This window comes from Channa argus, chromosome 8 (assembly GCF_033026475.1).
Source record: "Channa argus isolate prfri chromosome 8, Channa argus male v1.0, whole genome shotgun sequence".
In the NCBI taxonomy this organism is placed as follows: domain Eukaryota; kingdom Metazoa; phylum Chordata; class Actinopteri; order Anabantiformes; family Channidae; genus Channa; species Channa argus.
In genome coordinates, this window is record NC_090204.1 from 19,856,048 (window position 1) to 19,873,651 (window position 17,604).

Consider the following 17,604-nt stretch of genomic DNA (forward strand, 5'->3'; position numbering starts at 1 on the left):
AGTTGAGATAAAATCCCAGTTCAGATGTTTGGTGTTTTATGATGCGTCTCAGTGGCCTTCTGTGCTATCAGAGAGTTTTATACAGTGTTTGTGCAGTGAGTTTGTTTGGCAGCTTTGTTTGCGGGATCAGCCCTGGTGAAGAGCAGCACTACAGCATCCTGTAACCTCTGCTGACAACATAGGCCTGAAGCTTATTGCAGAAGTGACACCTCGCTGTAGATCAAAACAAATGGAAATTAGGAATCGCTTTGAAAATGTTTAGAGGACAGTTTAGAGGACTCTGAATAATAATTAATCCCTCTGCTCAGCCTGTTCGGCCTTTGTGAGAAAACAACGCGGCTAAAATGAGCCAGTTATGGGAAATGGCTCCCATTTGCTCTTGTGTTTCAAACGAGAAACCAGTATGTCCTGCTGGTTGAAAACTCAATACAGTTATTGATGCTAATTTAGGGTCTGTAATTTTCCTTGCATGACACGTCTTTTCCATAACCTACTTCCCTACTTTACCCCCAACCCTCGACAGCACTCCAGTGAAGACATGGAAAGTCATTAACAAGTGCCCCCTTTGTTGGCGAACAAACACAGATGGTATTTGCCTCACACATGGGGGATTAGCTGAACCCTGGGCCAGTCAGGGAAGCAGGGAACCACTTCGCAGAGAGCCCCAGGCCTGCGTGGGTGTCAGAATATTTCCAATCAACAGTAGTTTTGGTATTAAAAACGAGGGGAGTGACGTATTTCTGATTAATCTAAATGTAGCATGAGAGCACTGCTGTTAGCGCTGCACACTGTAAAAGCTTTTGCAGTGCTACCAGACAAGGCAGAGACACACACACATCTCCTATGCCCCCCCCCCCCGTCCCTCCCCAGAGCTGTGGGGGCGTGCAGGACAGCAGGGAAGGGGCAGGACAGAGAACAAACCCCTGTTTGTTCTCCAGGCAAGGCGTTGACTGAAGCACTGACAAGAGGAGTGACCTTCCGTTTTGTTTGAACAAGAGGTCAAAGGTACAGCCGTGCCCCAGTGCATTGTGTGCCATGTAGTGTTTGGTGGCACATTTGGGACATTGAAACAGTGTGAATTGATTACGAAAGGTATCTGAAATCAAAATGCTTAAAGCTGTCGTCATCTGTAGCTTTAATTGCATGTGCTGAAGCATTGATTCAGGGGTTTGTGGGGCTTTACTGCGGCGCTGCTGAAGCCAAACGGCAACAGTTTAAATGTGAGAGAGCAGACGCTTAGCATGTGCTTGTTGTGTGCTTGGCTGTGAATGAAAGTGAAGCAGCTCCAGGGCGAAGCACACCTGTTCACCTCTGAGCCCATGACCTTGTGTGTGTGAGTGTGTGTGTGTGTGTGTGTGAAACATGCACCAACAGGGGTTAAGCCACAAAAGTAAACACCAGCACTGACTCATAGCAGGCTAATGATTTACCTGAATGGCTGTATTCTCCTCATATCAGTCACACACAAGCACGTGCGCACATGCACGTACACAGATCGGACTGACCGTTGTGTATTTAAAAGTACCACAACAGAAAGAGCCTAAATATGCACGTGTGTCATAAATTACATGTGAGGGGGTAGAAAAGGAGGTTGTTTAGCTCGATGAGGCGATACCAATGTGAAACAGTTGTTTTGTCTGGATGATCTGCCTCAGAGCACAGGGAAGGTCACAGGGTCTACCATGCCTGTTTTTCCATTTTGGGGATGGAGAAAAAAAAAAAACCCAAGTGCTACCTCTCTGGATAGTTATTTTTTTGCTTAACAAAAAGCTTGACTTTACAGCTACAAGGATGAATACACAAAGCTCCTTTTTGCTTCCAGGCAGCGTGTTGTCCCGCGATGGAACAAGCAGATTATATTATCTCAGCAAAGATTGACAAGGGGAAGCTGAAAGATGTTCGCAAAGCATTTATCTGTAATCGGTTTTGGAAATCAGCGTTAAGGAGAGTGAATGTCCTAATCACGTACCGGATTTCATATCCATGATGGGGAAGATAACGTATAACAGACGCATTCAAGAATGTGAATCGGAGTGAAAAACAAAATGGAAACAAGCTGCCACAGATCAGCTATGCTCACGGAGAACCTGTTTAATTGTGTGGACGTTTTATGAGGTTTTCAGTACATGTCTGCCTGAAGCCGCGTTCACGTCTGACCTAAGGACTTGAGCTGTCAGTGTGTTGGTGTGTACCTGAGATGGGAGAGCTGACATTGTGTTCTAGTGTGCATATTTGTGGTGCGTGTTTTTTATTCTTCAGAGCCAATGGTGACTGCTTCAGGAATGCACTCTGTGTGTGTGTGTGTGTGTGTGTGTGTGTGTGTGTGTGTGTTTGTGTGTTCCTATGTTGGTGTTAGGAAGTGTTAGAGTCAAGTCCAGCGGAAACAGTTGTTGAGGGAAAAACAAAGTTGCTGTTTGCGGCGTAAATGAAATACAAACCTTCACACTGTTATTTATCATTTTGTTTATGCATTTATTGTTTTGGGAACAGACACGTGATATAGAATAATCACCAAGGAGTCAAATTCCACATATGTCATTGCCTGTACAGATACAAAGTGCAATTAAACCCATACAAATTTAACCAGACCAGTGTGTTTCCAGTCCAGCTTAATTTAGTGTGTTGGCACGCGAAAGGTTTTAGTCACAAGTCTAAATAATCGTCTTGCTCATGTTGCCAGATCAAGTCAGGCGATCACATACTTAATTTGAATTTGCCTTTTTGAGACTGTGAGTATCTGCACCAGATTTCACTAAAATCTATCCAGGCTCCATTCACACTGTTTGTACGTGACCTGTATCACGCTGTGGTGCGAACACCTTTGCACTCTTGTTCATGTTTACCGAATTGTGAGATGCTGAGGACACTCGACGGCCAAAGAAATATTGGATTTGAGCCTCTTCACCATGAAAATGTGAACATATATACAAGTGACACAAACACTCCTCACTCAGGATTTTGACCTAATATGTCTATATTTTGTGGTATTGTGATTAATGTGGGAGTTGAGCTAACGAGAAACAATTCTACAGATGTGTGTTAAGTTTCTGTTTGTGCAGGACCATTTGCGAAACAAATGAACCGTGTGCTAATCTGAGACTTTGCAGTGTAATACTGAAGTCAATTTAGATTGTTCTTTTAGTCTCTAATCCTCTGTTCAGATGCTCTCATTCCTGTGTAGCTGTAGCCGACATGACATTAGGTGGCCATCACCTAAAAACACTAAAACACTTACTTTATGTCCACTTTATTCTCTTTTATGTTACGAGACAACGGCTCATGATATCAGTTAGGAAAGACTGAAATGCATTAATCCTCCGATTATCTTACTTCCCTTAATTCCGACTTACTCGGATTAAAGAGTGAGCGTGTGAAGTTGCGCCCTCCGTTCTCCTTAGTGGGCCTAAGGGGATGTCAGTGTATTTACAGTGAATCTTATTGTGATTTGCTGTAAATGGAAGCCAAGTGGCAAAGGAGAAAACATGTCGGGTGGGTGAGAGGGAATGCTGCAATGGAGAAGCGATAAAGCCGGACTTACTATTTATAGCATCAGAATCAGAATCCGTTACAGGCACTCGAGGGATGTGGTCACTAGTTTGGGAATAGTTTACTTATGTGTTTTTCCAGTTATTGTATCCAGACAGCGATAAACTATGTGGCAAAGATGTGTAACCACAGTGGTGCAAACCGTTCCCATTTTTCCATTGTGAGACTATAATAATAACTGTGCAGTATTTTCAGCTATTTCCTCATTGGTGTTAAAATGTCAGCTATGTACTAGGTAATTATTACCAGTGTTGAAATAGCAAATGATCGTGGTTTGGGGCAGACAAGTATCTTATCAAATGATATATTGTGTTCTTAAGTAAAAGATCGTCACCATCAACCTATGGATTAGACCGTAACAAGATAACAACGAGCTCACCTGCAGGAACATTAACTCTTTTACTCACCTACGGTGGTGTGGTTTGCCACTCAGCATTTTTTGATTGAGATTATTGATATAATAAATCCTAACCTTAGAGCCACTTGCTGAAAAAACCCACATGGCCTACAATATGTGGTGCCCGTGAACGCACCTCGCCTGCAAGACTGCGCAGACCCCCAGTATTTTAAAGAAGCAGTTGCTCGGTTGGTGTTTCTTACAGTTACAGTTGAGTACAGAGAAATATTCAAGCGTCTGATTAGTTTGTTGGTCAGCATCAAACTGTGTGTGCAGGTAGTGTCTCGTGGGAGTTGTGGTGGCGTAGTGTGACGTTGCACTTCAAATGTCTTTCGAGGCTACAGTTCGACTCATAATGGTGGTTAGTAGGAGTAATGGTGCCGCCCGCCACCGTGAGCATAAACCAACTGCAACCAAGTGTTAAATATGTTGAGTGTACCACAAAAATATGCTCTAAAGATCATATGCAATCAGCTCTTAACAGACCCGAGTTTGTAGGGAACCAATAAGTACATCAGTAAGCATCAGCCTTCATCCCAAAACGGGGTCTCTTATTGAGTATGTGCACGAGTGCAGTGATTTCTGGGATGTCGCACGACAGAAAACCCTCTCAGAACATGAGGAGCAGCATGATAATTCCTCAGCAAAGTCCTTATGAAGGAACATGATTGGTCGGCCACCAGCTGAGCGTCGGCCCCGGTTTTTGGATGAGCGGTGCAGCAGCTCTGCAGAGCGGTGCTGCACATGCTGTGTAGTGTGTGGATCCCGCGTTTATGCGTCGACGTTTCACACTACGTTATTGCAGCAGCACAACACGAGATACTGTCTGATGTGATACACAGGTGTCGCTCGATCTGTATTGGAATTTGAATTTCATGTATCAAGATACCGACTCATATACTGTAAACACGCTGTGTGTCACAGATTGTCTTATTGAGCCAACTTTAATTATCAATCATCCTTTGTATTTTTTCCACGGTTTGGCCAACAGCTGCCTTTATATGGGGCTCATTCATCATCGTGGTTCCTGTGAAATATACAAATGACTACTCCTGTTAATCTTCATAAACATGCAGTGTGTTTTACGTTGGATCATAACCAATATTGCTGATTACACAGACAACCGTCTTCTCTGAAAGCTGATCCAACCTCATGCAGAGGGAAAAGAGAGCAGACTCTCACCGCAAAGAGCTGTCACGCCGCCAAGAGCCTTTTTCTATTCCCGTATTTATCCTTTTTTTTTTCTCCCCCCCCTTTTGCCTTTGATGAAAAGACATGCGAGTGATATTTCAGGGGCTTAGTGGAGACAGGCAGTGTGAGTTTCATCTTTTCCTGTGGCTTTTGTCTGAACCGCGGGAGGCTGAAGTCACAGGTGTGAACGCGCCGTCACAGACACCAGACCCCCTGACACTTTTGGCTGCCGGGTCACGCCCAACTCCAGACATCTCGGCAGATGCCACAGGATCAGCTGCGGAGACAATGGGACCTCCATCCTCTGCCAAAAGAGCGTGCCAGACTCTGTCATTTAAAAGAAAGGGCACATAAAAGCTTTTTATTTCCCAGTGACTATACTTGATAAAGATAAACTGTTAGTGATTTGTCAGATATTTAAAAAAGGAAAACCCTCAGTCATGCCCTTTTGTATCTTTGTCTCTCCCTTTCCTCAGGGGTACTGAAGGACTACCTACGAGAGCTGCCCTACCCGCTCATCACCAAGCAGCTGTATGAAGCGGTGTTGGAGTCCATGGTTACGAGACCGCTGCGGATGGGAGCAGCGGGTTGCGAGAATGACCAGGCCGACTCGGAGCACACCGTCAGCCTGCTGGAGAACCTGCCGGAGGTGGAGAGGGTGAGCAAGGGCAAAGTGTCCATAGAAAACTGGCACAAAAGTGGTTGAGAGGATAATTGTGGCGTAGATAAATGATGGTCGTGATACTATGATCTTTTACCGTGGTGACATGCCATCAGCAATTTCCTCCACAAGGTTTTTCATCCATTCATAGTCTCACATTTAGAAATGAAACTTTTTACTCAGTCATTTTGTCAGATCTGTGCTGTCTGAGTTTTAAAAATGTATTGGCCGCTACACGTCTTTGTTTCACAGCTGGATGATAGCTGACAGGAAATGAGATGAGAGGGAGGTGGTAAACTACCCAAAGACCAAAGCAAGGGACATTGTAATTTATGTTTGACAACCGGGCCAATTCTCTTTTTTCCATAAACATATAATATAAACAGATCATTTTAAAGACAGTGTATTAAAATGACTGTGAGCATACGACATCAATAGCATTTTCTTGTGCTACAATCTTTTTATTTATCGGCCAACATGAAGACTGTTGCCAGTTTATCAGCCATAATCTAATATTTGCTGACAAACTGTGTCTGCTCCACAAATGTATTGGTTCAGCTCCAGTGCAAACTCGGGCGATAACGGCCGTAAGTGCGAACAGCAAAGAGACGGACTCATGAAACTCACTGCATTCTTGTGTTGCCACGATGCCAGGTTATGACTTTCGTACCGATACCCACCAAAATGTTAGATCTCGATGCAACAATACACTTAAAACATCGGGAAAAGTAAAGAAACAATAGACGACAGAGCTTTTGTCTTATTTATGTCTATTACTTTTTCATTAATTGTATTTTATGTGCTGTGTTTTATTCTGTTACCGGTGTCAACTTTTGCACATAGAGTTAAAAGATAAAACGCACAACATAAATACAATGTCCCAAACTGACTTCGTGACACCTTTTAGTGAATTATCCTGTTGCTTTAGTTCACTGGGAAAGTCATGGATCACACAGCATGTGTCACTGTTGTGACCTCACAGTTGACGTCACAAGTTCATATACGGGAGATTTTAAATAGACCCAGACCAGTTCTGGGCTTCCCCACACCTGCAGAGCTGCGCGAGTTGAGTCTCTGACCATCTCCGCCTTGTACATCACTTGTAAGTCGCTTTGAAAAAAACAAAAATCTGCTAAATGTTTAAATGGAAATCTCTGGAGACCATCCTGCTCCGGGTCAGTGTGCATAAACTGGTCCTTGGGAAAGCTGTGCTCAACTCTGCTGCCCTGTGTAGGACCACAGACTTATTCCATCCATCTTTGTAGCTTTTTACAGTTAGACATTTTGAAAAGAAATGACTTTTTTACCTTTGGTGACAGGGTTTGATTTCTCACATCTTTTGAACAGCCCTTCACTGATTTATTCCTGAAATCATTTAATTATTTATTCAGTAGCAGGCTCCTTTACATTTGATTTTTGTGAAGCTTTTAAGCGTAAAACATTTTATTTTAGGTTTGAAATGGGAATTTTACAACTGTAATTTAAAATCAAAATATTATTAAAATATCATGTATTATTTTTTATATATAAATTAATATAACTATAATAAATGAACATCCAGTTTATTTATATTCTGATACTCAAATCAGCATAAATGACATTGGTCTTTTTTTTCTGAATCTATAGTTACAATATTCGTAGTTTAAAGTGAGAATATTCTGTTTGAGAAAACTGTGAGAGTAAAGTGAGTAGATTTCAGTATGAATACTGGAATATTAGGAGAAGAAATTAGGAATTATTTAAGGAATAAATAAAGACATTCTACATAAATAAATCAGACTATAAGTACTGTAGACACTGATATTATCATTAAAAGTCGATCTGTGCTTTTGAATCAGCACATCCGAGTGAGTCATGAACTCTAAATATTTAGATCATGTATTGCTTAAAATAAAACAGTTACAGTCATTGCAAATGAAACTCTGTTTGACATGTTCCATTTCTACTCTTATGGACAGACACACTCTTACACTTATTTTCCAAGCACTCAGAATTTCCTTTTTTAGAACTTATATAAAACGCAACAACAGTTGCATCAATGAGCAGCTTAGCAATACGTCACTGTAATGTTGACTTAAAATTTGGCCTTGTTTGCAAAAGAATCTTACGAGACATTTTTGCTGCTACAAATATCTTGCTGGAGTAGATTTTGCAGAGTATCTCTGCACTGCAACTCTGTGGTAATCATATTAATAGCATGTCTTCTTTGTGTGTGTGTGTGTGTGTGTGTGTGTGTGTGTGTGTAAATGTCAGATGACACTGAAGAAGCTTCTGGACCACCTAAAGCTGGTAGCATCCTACCAGGAAGTCAACAAGATGACGTGTCAAAATCTGGCCGTGTGTTTCGGCCCGGTGCTGCTCAGCCAGCGTCAGGAGGCGTCCTGTCATACCAACCGAGTCTTCATCGACTCAGAGGAGCTGGCCAGCGCTCTGCACTTCAAAAAGCACATTGAAGTCCTGCACTACCTGCTGCAGCTGTGGCCAGGTGAGGGATTATTTTGTGGATTTCTTTAAATGGCTGAATAAATTCGGATATTCTTAGACCATGCGCACGGTTCTTCAGGGAATTTTGACTTGAAACATAATCTAAGTTACAGTCAGGCAGTAGATCACATGTCAGGCTGTGTTTGTCTGCATACGCAGGCTTTCATGTACAGATCAGCACTAGCTCAGTGGTTACGGTGCTGGGCGGCTTTGATCGTTGAGGTTATTCTCCAGCTGATGGTGTTGGCCACCATCTGTTGTCCCCGCAGAGATGAAACTCTCCACAGAGTGCTCCATCATGGCAAACTCAGCCATTCGGGACAGTGTAAACCGCACGTTCGAGGTGTGGCCCTCCCTGTCTTTAGATAAATCACCAACCAAGGACACATAACCAGTACCAGCTTCACTCAGCTCAGGTCATCTGTCTGCCCACACAGCTGCTCGCTTACCAGCTGCAGCTGTCTCCTCCGTGTGAGATATGAAGGAATCCAAAGATTACTCAGGAAGGAGCTTATAATGATGAAAAGAGCTGCAGGTGGTGTAGAATTGGTTTTGGTCACAGCAGATATGTAGAAAGGTTTCAATTTCACGAATTTGTGTTCAGCCCAACTCAGCTACTGTACAAAATGTAAAACAAACATTACAGAATTGACCATCGTGCTCTTGCCTACACGCAGGCTGAAAAGATATTACTGTCTGAACATTCGTTTGTGCTGTTAGGACAAAACTCCACACTGCATTTTTCCTTTTCTAACCACATTTTATGGATGCATTTTCGTCTGTGTAAACATTAAGGAGAGACCGTTGATCTTGTGGAAAATCCATTAAACCTCACTGTTATAGCACGTGCACAAGCATCCCTTAAAATTTAGGCAGCGCCTGGTATTTTAGTTCAAAGGGAAGATGTTTTACAGAGTTTGTAAGAGCAAAGCACATGCATGCTGCGTTTCAAAAAGTCTTTCTAACACCCACATTCAGACAGAATGTATCCCTAAAAAATGTCTCATACTCAGCACTCTTCCTTGTAACCTGCAGCGTTATTTAGAGCGATGTCTGCAGAGTTGCTCCTGTGTCTGGCCTCTAAATTTAACTGCTTCTTCCGACTCCCACATCGAAGCAGTTCTGAACCGCTGAAGTTGAAGCACCCTCCACCCGGCTTTACAGAGCTGGAGAAGAAATTCAAATTGCAGCAATTGTCAGTCAAGTCAGCATTTAGGAATCCCATAATTGCAGGTAGCCGAGTGGAATTTCAAAAGAAAGACGTCAAAGTGCAATAATATTCATTTATTTCTCATTGATAGAAATGGATATTGAGTGTGCATTTAAATGGGGAGAGTGGGAAAATTATAGTCTGAAGACAAGTGTCTTTTTAGCAAAGCTCTGCACTCCTGTCGGCAGCTGATGTCACCCTGCTAGTGCCTATAATGATCTGCAATGACTTTGACAAAGCTGGCAGTCCAGCTTCAAGCCTTTGTTTACACCCTCAGTGACATCTCCATTCTATCTGCTTCTTCAGCTCCGAGTGCAGGATGCCTGGACTATAATTACAGACATTCCAGGCTTAACCTTAGCCCTCAGCCCCTGAAGCATCACCCTAACATTTCACAATCATTATGGGATATTTTCAGCTGACTCTTCACGCCTCTCTCTCTCACACACACACACACACACACACACACACACACACACACACACACACATACAGCCCTCCATGGCATTGTTGCTCAGGCCTCCAGTGTGTATCTCTGCAAGGACATCTGAAGGCTTTTGGCAAAAAGAACAGCGACACTATTTACAGAAAGTGTGGGAGAGCATGAGCATATGTGTGCCGAAGAGACTGAAGGGGTGGAGTGAAAACCGAATGTGAAAACGCATGGTTAGACCGACCAACTGACAGGAAGTAAACAGGAATGTCTGTAGTAGTAGTGTATGTGCAGGGAAAACACTTTCCTATGAATCCAGTTTAGTTTTTACCAACCTGCATGTATGGTATCTCCTTTTTTAGGAGACTCATGTTGTCAGTTTAACAAAGTATAAAGCTGTTAGAAATGTCCGCATTTGATATTTGAATTAAATAATAGTGATTAGTAATTAAAGTTGCAGGATAAAGTAATGGCATCGTTTGCAGTTGTGTGTATTGGTCTTGGTCATGACATGTGGTCATCTAATCCTCACCAAACTCACAAATATCAACAAACACAATATTGCTAAGCTGATCATAAAAGTGTCCCTGTCCAAGTGAAGAGCTTAGCATAGTTCTGCAGCTAATATCATGAACGAGCTCTTGTTGGAGCTGCATTATTTGTCACAAAGTCAGTGGAAAACCAGTACATTAAGCTGCTTCCAACATTTTAGAGAGCTTGACCTTTCAGACAATGCATGGTGGGTAGTCTACAAATTTCCTTTTTTTTTTTTTTTTTTAGGTCGACTCTCAGAAACCAAATAATTTAACTCGTTATTTTAAGGTAAATGCTAAATGCAGCTCTTGTTTACAAGTTCGGACAATAAACACTAAAATTTTAAGGTTTAATAAGCTTCGACATCAGATCATTCGGTCCGAACGTTGATTTGGCATGTGGGGGGGAGGGGGGTTCAATAAATCCACTGATAAATTAAAATGCATGGAGCAAGACTGAAGCTCACACAACAAACCGTTCAAATTCAGTTAATCTTTTGGTTAAACATTCACCTACCATGTTCAATAACTAAGATTTAAATCCACCAAACTGAGACAGTAGATTCTTGTCTCTTGACATAAAAAATTATGCTATTATGAATAAAGTTAAGCATATGCATCAATGAATAGATGGACAGAAAAGTCAGCGCATACGTAAAGATTTTCTGTTAAAAGGTGCAGCATACTTACTGCCTTCAGCTTCTCTGTGGACTGCTAATAATGCTAATCATGTCATTGGTGAATCATGTCTGAAATTAAATAACACGGTGTCTCTGAAAGGAGGATAATTTCTGTTTGTTTTTAGGGGATAATTGACTTTAACCTCAGGAGAGTTGCAAGTTGTGCAGCTTCCGCACATGTATAAATACTGTATCAGCAGTAGCCGGTTCTGATGAATGAACTCGAGCCAACATTGCTCATATTTATACATTTTGTTTTGGGACATGTAAGGATGAGCTAATGGCTTAAAATGCCGCAGCACAGCAAATTTCAATTCGGAGTTAATATTTTAGCTCTTATGCATAACTACTGCACATGTAGTCCTAACTGATGTTTTTTTGTTTCTGATCCAGTAAAAGAGAAGTCCACAGAGATAAAGACAGACAGGTAACCCGACTGTGCTGGCTGTCTTGGAGTGTTCACTTGTTCCTTTGGCAGCACGGTCAGATGATCCTTTCGTAACGCCCCAGTAGGGTTTCAGTTCAGTTCAGTAAGTCTGGTTTAGTCCACAGTTGATAACACCCTTTGCAGACGGATGGTGCTGTGGTGACTTCAGCATGTCTGACTTTGAGCACGGTGTGAACTGTTTGGATTAGTGCTGCTTTCACAGGACGTGCTAAATTTATTCCTGACTTTTTTTCCTACAATATTTTAAATGGTAGAAACTGAAGGGAGATGTTTTATTTAAAAAAAAAAAAAAAAACCTGTCAAACCAAAAGCTCAGTTTACTGCAGGTTAATGCAATAATACCTTAAATAACAAAAGTCCCAGCATGCTCAAGGGATGTCTGGAGCTTCGCTTTATTAATATTGGTACATGAACAAATCTGCAAGCAGGGTGTTTCGGTTGACTGCTTCTTCACGCTCAGTTATTAATAAGTTGAAAATCTACACTGATCAGCCACAACATTGACACTTGTGGCCGTAGAGCATCAGCACGGCCACTCTGAGCAATGTGAAGCTACACAGCCCCCACAGCAGAATGTGATACACTGTGTGTAGAGGTGGTAGAAGTACACAGACTCAGTAATCGAGTAAAAGTATTGGCATAGTAATACCGCGCACAACAGTACCACTTCAAATTCTTTACTCAAGAAAAAGTACTAAGCAGATTATTTCCATTTTCCATTGTACTTTACTAAGTACAAGTACTCCACTAAGAAAAACAATGTATCACTAACAAGACTGATTATGGTAACGATGTACAGTAACTAATAAGTTGTAAGGGTCAAAGGTCACTGCGGGTACAGGTGGAGCTGGTTTTTACCACTTTGTGAGCTGGAAGGTGGTGAAGCGATAACGTTATATCACAATTTATTAGTTCAGAATGTTTTTATACTGAACCCATGAGGTGGTGTTAATGTTGTGGCTGGTTGGGGGTTGTTACCCCTTGAGTCCACTGGAATTTTCATTGCCATTTTCCTTGCTCCAGCTCTTAGCATCGATGGATAATGAGCATACAGTTGTGCACAGCATTGTTTTATATGACATTTAAATGTGGGAGTACAAACCAAAAACTTGTTCATGGTCGGGCATATTTCAGGAAATATTCTTACAAACGCAGCGTCAGGCTGTTACGCCCTGTTTTGAGTTTTGAAGCTAAGCCAACTAGCTGCTGGCTTCATATTTACTGCACAGTTTCATCTTACCCTGGTTTTAGGGAGGGAGTTCTAACATCTGATTAAGTCTGCTTGTCCTTTGTCTCCTCTTGTCTCCTCCAGTTGTGGACCCAAATAGCCAGTTCTCTTCCTCCCAGATGCCTGCAGCCTCAGACCTGCTGTCAGCTCCTCTACGGCGGAGAAAAGAGCGGCCCCACGTCCTCAACCTTACGGAAGCAGAAATGGCAGGGGTTCTAAGGCCCAAACCGGGACGCCTGGACAGCCCCAGCAACCGCTACGCTGGCGACTGGAGCGTCTGCGGTCAGAACTACTTCCCATGTGAAATGCTGCTGCCTCCCAGCAAAGAGGAGGCAGATTACGACGACGTGCCCTCTGAGGATACAGAGGCAGCTGAGGATACGCCGGAGAAGCCGGAGGACATAGAGGAAGATAAGGGGCAGAAGGTCACGAGCCCTGATCCTGTTGAGCAGGAACAAGCCCCAAACGAGGACGTGGTGATGGAGGAGGTAAAGGAGGAGGCTGAGAAGGAAGGACAGAGTGACGGACCAGGCAACAACAGGCAGTCGTTACAGGACGAGCAGGAGGAGGGGTTGTGTGACCACATCCTGCCACCACGGCTGCCCAAGGATCACTCCTACCAGGCCTACATGAAGATCCAGGACATCAGCCCCGTGCTGAGCCACAGGGTCAACCTGAGAGACCTGCAGGAGAGCATTGACACTCTCATAGGAAACCTGGAGCGAGAACTCAACAAGAACAAGCTTAACTTCGGATACTGACTCCCACCACACACACGCATCCACTCGCACACTCTCACAAAGCACAAAGCGAGGTGCTTATCGCGATACAGCCGTGGCGTGTCCATGGTGATCCTGCGACATCACCATGACAACGTGGCAATGTAATGCTGCTGTAAAAACGTAAAGGACGAGATGAGAAGAAATGTAACAGGGCACTTCTCGCGTCGATCTCTTACCCGTACACATTCCTTTTGTTTTTCCTCCCCCTCTACTTTATGTTGTCGGTTTATGTTGTCGGTTTCTCTTCTTATTAGAAGAACTCATTGACCCCTCAGGGGTATTTATAAGGTGCCTTAATTGTGTAAAGATAGTAGGTCAAGATGAAAATCCACCCTGGAATAATCGATGATCTTGATGCAGGTACAGACTGTTTTCATACGAAAATGCCCCAGTACTTCCCACATTCCCCTAGTTATTGGCAGGATCTCAAGTGGTTTTGGACACTGGACACATCTCTTCAGCGGTAGGAAAACCTGGCAGAGATTCACCTTTGAAGAAAGAATTGGTTTCCAACGATTACGTCTAATTAAATAGTTGAATTTGTAAGCAAATGTGAAAAGTTTCAAGCTTCTAGTTTCTTCTAGTGTCTAGATTAAAATATGACTATTTATTAAATTAGGTACTTTAGTTATTTAATATTGGTTTTCGATTAAATTTGGAGACACGAGTCAGCTTAGGAGTAAAATGGGACAGACAAATCGAGACAGACATATTAATAAAAGGCTGACTCCAACTCATTTTGATGAGCTAACTGAACGACAGAGTATGTTGTGTTTCAGGGTGGATTTTTTTTTTTATTTGTAAGGCAGCAGAGAGCTTTTCTCTTAAGGTACGCAACACTATGTTGTACAACAATAATGCACTTATGAGGCAGGCAGTTTGTCATTAATAAAAAGTCTGACTAAAGCTGAGGGAGAAACCAGTGAAACCTTCTCTTACAGACAGCTACGAAAGACCACGAGTTAAAACCTTATTTAGACGTCCGCCTGCAGGTTAACACACGTACGGACTGTCAAGAGTTGAGATAATGAAGCTCTTATCTGATCACTGGTGTACAGTATGATGGAGATGGATCAGATTTTAGGCAGGCAACTGAAAGAGACAGCATGTGTTTCATGTGGCATTCTATTCAATTTAGGTTTAACGAATAACTTTGACATTTTGGGAAATGCAATTTCCTGCCACAAGTGACATGAGAGGACCACTCTGTATGCAAAAATGTGAAAGGAGCCGGTTCATTTAGCTTGGTGTAGACGGCAGGCAGGGGAAACGTGGAGTCTGGCTGAGTTTGAATGTAAATTAAATCCCCCCTCAGCAAGTTACCAGCACTTCTAAAGGTCACTATTTACCACATTGCTCTTAGTTTGTTTATTCTGAGCAAAAAATATTAAGTGTTTTCAATTGCAGTGGGTCTTTGTCAGTGCCACAGTGCTGGAAATCATCCTGTGTCCCACTTGGCAGGGAAGCAAACATTTCTCGAAACGTCAAAAGATTTCTTCAGAAGCCTCCATCCAGTCATGTTTCTGCTTCTCCCTGCTGTAGGCAAAAACCGTGAACCAGACACAGCCCAAATGTGAAGCACAATGTTAACAGCTGCGAAAAAGGACGTTTGAGCAATGCAGGGATTCAGAATGATCAGTATTTAACCTATATGTATATGTATATAATTATATAAATGTATTCGGAGTATATTATTTTTACAGCTTCTATGTCAGTGGCGTATTTAAATATTCCCGGTGACCTCGTAGTGTTGAACTGTAGCAGTAGTTGCTTTTCCTCCCTTCAGGCTACCTGTACACACTTTAAAGGACGCCTTCACTGATTTTGAACTTTCTTCTTTTGGTTCTAGTTTGGTTAGTACATGTACATAACTTCCATTAAACATCCCATTGACTATCAAAAATGCCTCCCGATGACATCATTTGGAGGAACTTCCAGTTCAGATTATGCCATCTTGTTGCTCACACTTTGGAGTTTGTTATCATGATCAACCAGCTTTTACACAGCTCCCACCAGATGACGTCATTTTGAACACCCAGTGATGAAAACTCCTCCGGGTGATGTCATCTGGAGGAGTTTTTCAGCTGGAAGCAGAGAAATATTTTCGTATAGGGAAGTCAGAGGGAAGTTTGGAAGCATTACTGTAAATTTACACCCTAAACTAAAACCATAGAGAGCAAGTTGTAAATTGGTGACGTCGCCCTTTAATGTGCTGGACTTACGATACGACTTTTAAATATATGAGAAAATCGAGCTCTTGCAGACAAAGTGATATTGTTATTTTTGTTATATTTTGTATATATTTGACAATGTTTTGTGTCTTTGGTGGACTAAGCTGTGTTCATGATTGTTTTTTTTTTTTTTTTTTAAGGTACCGAACGCTGCATGGTCAAAAGCTTTACTGACATAAACAAGGTTCTTTCTCACCTGCCGTTGTGTTTGATATTTATGTGTAAAAAGACTATTTTGTAATGTGTGCTGGTTAGTTTGTCACCCTGTTCCCTCAGTAGACAGACTATGGCATTGGGCATCCGGCTGTTCCCCACAGGACTAAGAGGCAGACAGAGATGTAATTAAATGCAGCTCTGACTGAAACAATTTGAAGTGAATTCCATGAAATGTTTAGTCGATGAAATGTCAAATTCCAGTCTCACAGGGTGAATATCAGCATGTATTGTCGTATATAGTATCAACAACGTTCAACTGTTGTTTGGAAATGACAAAAACAATAATTAGTTCATCCGAAAATGTCAGTTTTCAGTTTAATGGGGATTTTCTTCACAGACAGGTTGAACGAAAACTCAAACCATTGTAACAGAGGTCTAAATTCAGAATGAAGCCTGTTTTAGGCAAAACTGTCCTGTTAAATCAGGAGCTGCAGCGATTGTTCATTTTCTGTCTTGTCCTCTTTGTTCTGTGGAGACAAATGACACATGGATCACATCACTAAACAAAACAGAAAATTGCTTTGTATTGATCCTGAGATGTATGGTCATAATAAAGTTTATTATTTTGCGTTTCACCTTTGTCCAGTTATGGTCCATTCAAAGTTACATTTGCAGTGCAAGTTCAAGCTCTTTTTTTTGTGCATTTGTAGCTGGTTTTGCACGGACACAATAAATAATTGCACAGTTGACATTTCATGGACAAGCCTGGAATCCATTCATAAAAACTAAACTTTGTTCTTTGAGTTTTTTTATTCGTGTTGCATGTGGCTCAGCAGTCACACTGTGCTTAGATGACTCAACGCTGCAGCCGCACTTTCCTAAACAATTCTGAAGGCTGTCTTTGTTTTTTAATTGAAACCCAAAGGGGAAATATGGCCTTAAAGCCAGGAAACTGCACTCAGATTTTTTATTTGTGTATTTTTTATTTTTTGTTTTTTGCAGATTCATTTTTGTGCTGTGGGAGCTGTGTAACCCAACCTCAGCAAAATACAGATAAACAAGTCAGGGAATTGCCCTTGTTGGCTTGTGGGACTCTCCCGGAATGACTTTCAGCTTCAGGGACATTCCCAGTACGCAGCTGCATTTAACCCGCCAGTAAAACCCATTGCTGGAAGGCTGCACTTTCACTGTGGCTCCAAAAAAAGTTGTGACATTTAACCTAAACTTGAAACCATATGTACTAACTGCAACGCACTTAGGAACAGTTGCCATTTTAGTGTGATTGAAATAAAACCATGTAAAATGTGCCTGTGTGGCTCCAGCTGAGCTGATACACATCTCTGGCAGCGAGTCTTCAGCCTTGTTTGAAGTGACGTAGGTTCATATCACGATTTTGTAGCCGTCTTGAAAAGGTGTGAGAAAGTTTCTGGGTACAGAATCCACACGCTGCATCCCGTCCGAACAATAGATTTGACAGTCATATCATTTTAATCATATGTCCGTATTAAATCAGGTTTTTTTCTTTTGCATATTTCACAAAACCTAAATGGGAAAATAATTCACTCCACGTGTTATATTTATTTCTAACGTTGTGAATTCCATCTTCAAACATCTGGAAAGAGGT

At 42.0% G+C, this 17,604-nt stretch overlaps 1 protein-coding gene across 1 annotated transcript in view; it reads left to right on the forward strand.

Moving 5' to 3' along the window:
* The window catches only part of syde2 (synapse defective 1, Rho GTPase, homolog 2 (C. elegans)), a 52,604-nt gene extending 35,989 nt beyond the window's left edge, over positions 1–16,615 (forward strand). Inside the window, exons 6-8 of the mRNA XM_067513234.1 lie at positions 5,611–5,792; positions 8,049–8,280; positions 12,896–16,615. Coding sequence (XP_067369335.1) covers positions 5,611–5,792; positions 8,049–8,280; positions 12,896–13,572 — 1,091 coding nt within the window. The 3' untranslated portion in view covers positions 13,573–16,615. The remainder of the gene's footprint in view (positions 1–5,610; positions 5,793–8,048; positions 8,281–12,895) is intronic.
* Positions 16,616–17,604: the final 989 nt, after the last annotated feature.